Below are 6,887 nucleotides of genomic sequence, written 5' to 3'. Positions count from 1 at the left end.
TTGGCTGAAAGCTTATTTTAAAGAGTTGCCCCTTTACAGAGCACTTAGCCTAAGAACACAAATAAGCCCTGAATTGACAAGAAACAAAAGGGATCAATGAATAAAAGTCTCGTGGGATGCAAGCAAAGTGAGTATTCTAGGACATGATAAAGGTCTGAAAGCCAGTGAAGGAATGAACCTAAGTTGCTATGCATGAAACCACCATAAAACCAGGGACATGACTTCCACAAGAATGACTCATTTTCTCTTGGCATTCCATTCATCATTCTCTTGTTCCAGTACTTACTTAGGGACAAGCAAGCTTTAAGTTTGGTGTTGTGATGCCAGGGCATTTTGGCCAGTTTCACTGACCTTTTCTTTACTATTTTTAAGGTAGTTTCATGCATTTTCTTAGAAAATAAGCTAGTTTTGGGTAGATATTCACTTACATCTTGATTCAAGCATACATTGTGCACTTTACATGATTTCATGAGAATTTTGCATGAATTATATGACAAATTAGAGGATGCATGTCTCATGATTTGGATTAGAACTTTGATGCACTTTATTGCTTGATTTCAGGACAAAGGAAGCAAGGAAAAACCACGTTAGCAGCCACGTTAGTCTAACTAACGTGACCACTAACGTGGAATGGGAGCTAGCTTGCAACGTTAATGAGAAAAGTAATCGCCAATAACGCCCTCGAAGCCATCATAACCCACGTTAAGAGTCACGTTAACTAAGTTAACGTGAACTCTAACGTGGAAAAAAGAAAATGGAGCCAACATTAGTGACACTTACCTTTGTCACTAACGTTGGACCAAGCTCATAAGTGGCCACGTTTAGAGCCACGTTAACTTAGTTAATGTGGACTCTAACGTTAAGAAGCAAAAGAGAAGCCAACGTTAGTGACATTCACCTTTGTCACTAACGTTGGCCAAGCCTCCATAAGCCACGTTAACTCCCACGTTAACCTAGTTAACGTGGAAGCTAACGTGGAGAGAGCAATTGATAGCCAACGTTAGTGACACTTACCTTTGTCACAAACGTTGAGGCGAACCACCAAGAGCCACCATGAGCAACGTTAACTCCCACGTTATCTTAGTTAACGTGGAAGCTAACGTGGATAAAGAGATGATGAGCCAACGTTAGTGACACTCACCTTTGTCACTAACGTTGGAGATGGCTAGCATGACTATGTTAGAAGCCACGTTAACTTAGTTAACGTGGACTCTAACGTGGGAAATAGGGGCACATTGGAACGTTAGTGACAAAGGTAAGTGTCACTAACGTTCTCGAAGGATTGGCATTACTACGTCAGAAGCCATGTTAACCTAGTTAACATGGACTCTAACGTAGGGACAAGGGAGGACTCTCCACGTTATTGGGAAAGGTAAGTCCCAATAACGTGTGTGAAGGACCAAGAGGCAACGTTAGTGGTAACGTTAGTGCCACTAACGTTGAAGTCAACGTGATCATATTTGGGTTAGGAACGTTAGTGAAAATGGTGATTGTCACTAACGTTCTCGAACCCACACTTTCACTTAACGTTGACACCACTAACGTCCTGAGTCAAAGTCGCTGCCTACTTCACCTTTTCTCATTGCAAGCAAAGCTAAGCCCAATGAAAAGGATAACTGCTTCAAACTCAAGATTCAGAGGCCCATACCCAAGACTTGAAGAGCCAACTAGAAGATGAGAAGAGTAGTATATATAGGAGTAGCTTTGAATTAGTTAGGGGGTTGGAAACTTTAGGGAGCCTTTGGCATAGAACTACTCTCTGTATTTTACTTTTTCTGCACTTCTAGTTCTACTTTCATCATGTATTCTCCATCTTGGTTTTCATTTTCTAGAGCTATGAACAACTAAACCCCTTTCATTAGGTTAGGGAGCTCTGCTGTAATTTGATGGATCAATATTAGTTTTCATTCTCCTTCTTCTATCCTTTCTCTTGATTTTACTTGAAATCTTTCAATCTTTATCCAATTGGGTAGTTATCTTGGAAAAGAAGCTTTTCATACTTGGATCTCTTCTGAACCTTGAAAGAGGAATGAAGAGATCATGCTAGAAATGCTTTCTCATGCTGGACCAAATTGGGTTTGGATGGATATGTGACTATAATCCCACCAACACCTAATTTGGGAAATGCATGTGGTATAATCAGTGACCATACTTTATCTCTTCTCTTGAGCAATTGACCAAGAAATTGGCTATTGATCAAGATTTGAGAGATTGAATTACCAAGAAATTGGAATTCGATCACTTAAGATTGCCAAGGAGATCAATGAATGCATTGATTGAGGAAGAGATGAAAATGAACTTGATCCGGAGAATGCAACATCTCCAGAGCCCAATGAACTCCCATTTCTGATCTTACCCATTCTCTTTAATTTCTGCATTTACTTTTATGAGCAATTACCCCATTCCCGTTTAAGATTCTGCAATTTACTTTCCGCCATTTACATTCAACTCTTTATTTCTAGCATTTACTGTTTCTGCTATTTACTCTCCCGCCATTTAATTTTCTGCAAATCTCAAATCAAATTCTGGTTCGCTCAACTAGAACATTCCTCTAATTAAATTTGCTTGATCAATCAATCTCTGTGGGATTCAACCTCACTCTATTGTGAGTTTTTACTTGACGACAAATTCGGTACACTTGCCGAAGGAAAATTGTTGAGAGACAAGTTTCCGTGCGTATTAGTACATAGCGGTATTTGTGGCAATCATCTCGGGGCACAAGCTCTCACCAAAAAGGTACTTCGAGCGGGATTTTACTGGCCAAATCTACAAAAGGAAGCTACAGAATTTGTAAAGACATGTCCCCCATGCCAGAAACATGCCAACTTTCACATCGCCCCGCTAGAAGAACTCATCAGCGTAACTTCGCCTTGGCCATTTGCAAAATGGGGACTCGATCTTCTCGGACCCTTTCCCCAGGGATCAGGACAAGTTAAATTCCTCATAGTCGGAGTAGACTATTTCACAAAGTGGATTGAGGCAGAGCCCCTAGCCAATGCCACTGCTCAAAGAAGCCGAAAATTCCTATATAGGAACATTGTCACAAGGTTCGGGGTTCCATACTCCATCACCACAGACAATGGCACTCAATTCACAGATGCAGGCTTCAGGAAATTAGTAGCCGACTTGAACATAAAGCACCAGTTCACCTCCGTCGAACATCCTCAAGCCAATGGGCAAGCTGAAGCTGCCAACAAAGTCATATTGGCTGGGTTGAAACGGAGACTGCAAGATGCGAAGGGAGCTTGGGCTGAAGAACTTCTACAGGTCCTATGGGCATATCAAACCATGCTACATTTCACCACAAACGAATTACCGTTCCGATTAGCGTACGGAGTGGAGGCAATAATCCCAGTAGAGGTCGAGGAAGGGTCGCCTAGAGTATTCCACTACAATGAAGAAGCCAACTCGCAACTTCAAAGAAAAGAACTCGACCTACTTCCGAAAATCCAAGAAAGAGCTCGGATCAGGGAAGAAGCGCTAAAGCGCCGAATGGCTTCAAGATATAATCAAAAGGTAGTGCAAAGAGGTTTCACGGAGAATGATCTCATCCTAATCCGAAATGATATTGGAACAACTCGACCCGGAGAAGGAAAGTTGGCAGGAAACTGGAAAGGACCCTACCGAGTCATAAAAGTACTTGGGAAGGGCTACTACAGACTGTCCGAACTCGATGGACGAGAGCTTCCCAGATCGTGGCACGCCTGCAACAAATTCTCAAGATGAATTAATCTGAAGCATTCATCATCCGATTATAAAGCAACAGATCGGCAGAAAGTAAAAAACAGATTCACTGCACGATCACGATAAAAGACCAATAAAGATGAAAACGCGATTCATCTAAAGGTCGACAGAAACCACCTTTTATAAATCGGTAAAGATGAACACAGAATAATGCAAGAAGTTATCGAAAATGATCCGAAAAAAGAACATGACGAGGTCTTATGGATTGCTAAATGATAACTTAAAGAGTGGCCGACGTTGAGAAGTCGGACCAAGTCAACCCAAGTTATCAGCAAATCCTTGGAAAGAGGTCTGGCCAACCCTATAAAAGAGGAATTGCTATAACTTAGAAGAGATCGACCTAACGAAGTCGGTCTCCTACAAAATAAGTTATATAAGTAATCCCTGAAAGAGACCTGACAAAGGTCCAAGAAAGAGGATTACAAAATAACTTAGAAGAGATCGACCTAACGAAGTCGGTCTCCTACAAAATAAGTTATATAAGTAATCCCTGAAAGAGACTTGACAAAGGACCAAGAAAGAGGATTACAAAATAACTTAGAAGAGATCGACCTAACGAAGTTGGTCTCCTACAAAATAAGTTATATAAGTAATCCCTGAAAGAGACCTGACAAAGGTCTAAGAAAGAGGATTACAAAATAACTTAGAAGAGGACGACGCAAAGAAGTCGATCTCCTACAACTAACAAAGTTATATAAGTAATCCCTGAAAGAGACCTGACAAAGGTCCAAGAAAGAGGATTACAAAATAACTTAGAAGAGGACGACGCAAAGAAGTCGATCTCCTACAACTAACAAAGTTATAAACGTAATCCCCGAAAGAGACCTGACAAAGGTCCAAGAAAGAGGATTACAAAAATAACTTAGAAAAAGATGACGTAAAGAAGTCGACCTCCCACAAACAAGTTATAAAGTAGTCCCTAAAAGAGACCTACCAAAGGTCCAAGAAAGAGGACTACAAAGGTAGCTAAGACGAGGACCAACGTAAAGAAATCGGCTATGGGTTGCTAGAAATACAAGCAAGAGCAAGAAAACTGAGAAACAAGTTGGACCCGCACATTCACGACCTCAAAGGAGTCAACCCGCAAGCAACAGGTGCAAAGCGATCCAAAGAGGCCGAGAAGCAAGGCTCCAACATCTCCAAAAAGTGCTAAGACAAGCACAAACGAGCGGGATATAAAATACAATATTATAACGAGCTTCAGGGTCAGCCCCAAAAGCTTGAAAACTACTTGTTGTTTTTCAAAAACAAAGTTGCTAGACAAGCAACCCAAAAGAGTATCCACAGTCGAGCAAAATATTCAAACTACAAAAAAAGAGTTTAGAAGCCCACAAGCCGGGCTATTTACACAAAATATCCAAGAGAAATCAGCAAAGATCGGGAGCCTTTTCGACAGCATCAGTACAAGGAGAAGGAAGGCGAGTCTGACTAGGCACAGCATCCACGGTTCCATCATCCCGGTTCAGAATCTGGCAATCCGGATCAGACACAACTGGAGGAACTGAAGAGGTTGACACTTTGGTAGAAGACACAGGGGGAGGCTTAACATCATCATCATCCTGGTCATCAGGGACAATCTTACCATCCCTCAAAACATTATCCAGGCTGAAAAGAGTAAGGTCGGCCTCAGGAGCAATAATCCGAACCTGCTCCTTCAAGTTCTCATAGGCAGCAGTTACGCTGCCAACAAGATGACCTTGGAGCTCGGAGTAATCAGCTCGGGAAATCTCCAACTCTTCCCTCAGGCGCACCACCTCCCGATAAGATGTCACATAACTGTCCTTATGCCTCAATGCCGTGTCCTCGGCCAACCGCACAGAAGCTGCCAGAGCAAGGGAACTCGCCTTTTCGTTCTCCAGATCCTTCTCCAACTTGGCTAGCTTTACCTCAAGCTCTTCCTTCAGGCCCTTCATCCGGTCGAACTCCTGTTTAGCCTCCTCCATAAATTCTTTGGTGGCATGGAGAGGAATATTCTGAGCATTTCGGTACAAGGCAGCCCCCATATATGCCATTTTAACACTGTTTCGGGTCATAAAATCCAGATGGCGAAGGATTGACACATCAGCCATGGGGAGGGTACCGTAGGGACCGATTTGCTGATCTACGAACTCGATTACATTAAAATCAGGGGCGTCAAGGTTAAAGGCCTCAATTATTTTCTATTTCTTATTGGGAGGAGCACCAGAAGTAATGGCAGAAGTCTGTGGAGGATCAGTTAGACGAACTCGAGGAGTGGGGATCACCTTCCTTGGCCCAGGAGAACTCGGCACGGGCGGCTTTTCTGGAACTTGAGAAGATCCCTCTCCGGCCGCCTTGGCCGAGATGTTTTGAGCAGCAGCAGACTTCTTCGCCTTCTTGTAGGCCTTCATGGAATCATTATTTTTCGACATTTCTAAAAATACAGAATCAACCATAAATGAAGAGTTACAACATAGGAGAAGAAAAACTCAGAAACAAGTATATAACAAGTCAAACAGTACCCAAAGCAGTTCGAACCAAAGATGGATCACTCAAGAATCTTTTGTATCCAGATGGGGTGGTTCCCCGCACAAATCTTCAAGAACAACTACAAAAGCCCACTCAATCTCATTAAGCATCTCCCATGTATAACGTGGCACTCTCACATTCTTTTGCCACTCTAGAAGAAATGCAGGCTCATCATTCTCATCAAGAAAAAAGGGGTGGACCCCCTCAACAACACGGACTTGGAAGAAATAATTCTTAAAATCTTTAAAAGACTCATCATACATAGCAAAAACTTTATGCCCCTGGGCCGATCTGAAAGAAACCCAGGAAGCTTTCTTTATGGAAGAACCTCCGGGCTTGGCCGAGACAAAAAGATAGAGGAAAAGAGTTTGAGAAGGTGTTATGCCTAACTCTTGGCAAAGCAGTTGAAATATCTTGATAAAACCCCAGGAATTCGGATGAAGCTGGGATGGAGCAATGTTACATGACCACAACAAGTCGGTCTCGAAAGCAGTAAAAGGAAAAGTAACGTCCAACTGGCTGAAGAAATATTCATAGGCGTAGAAGAAAGGACGCTCCCCCTCGACGAAAGTAGGAAAACAAGCCCTCTCATTAGAGTCAGGAACTACAAGCTCATAATCCCTCTCCCGAGCACTGTTACCACAGATCCTATGACG

The 6,887-nt window shown here is 42.5% G+C and overlaps 1 protein-coding gene across 1 annotated transcript; it reads right to left on the bottom strand.

Moving 5' to 3' along the window:
* Positions 1-5,111: 5,111 nt before the first annotated feature.
* Positions 5,112-5,756, bottom strand: LOC148545211 (uncharacterized). The gene has a single exon (XM_088499049.1). It carries the CDS (start codon positions 5,754-5,756, stop codon positions 5,112-5,114), a length of 645 nt encoding a protein of 214 aa, XP_088355175.1.
* Between the last annotated feature and the right edge of the window lie 1,131 nt (positions 5,757-6,887).

The sequence above is a fragment of the Arachis ipaensis genome, chromosome B9 (assembly GCF_059453495.1).
Source record: "Arachis ipaensis isolate K30076 ecotype BB chromosome B9, ASM5945349v1, whole genome shotgun sequence".
NCBI classification, from domain to species: Eukaryota; Viridiplantae; Streptophyta; class Magnoliopsida; order Fabales; family Fabaceae; genus Arachis; species Arachis ipaensis.
The sequence above is the reverse complement of the archived record's forward strand: the minus strand, read 5'-3'. Positions and strand labels throughout refer to the sequence as shown.

Bases quoted from the DNA above. Each gene is read 5' to 3' on its own strand.
- LOC148545211 (XM_088499049.1), bottom strand. From the start codon at position 5,756: ATGGCATATATGGGGGCTGCCTTGTACCGAAATGCTCAGAATATTCCT.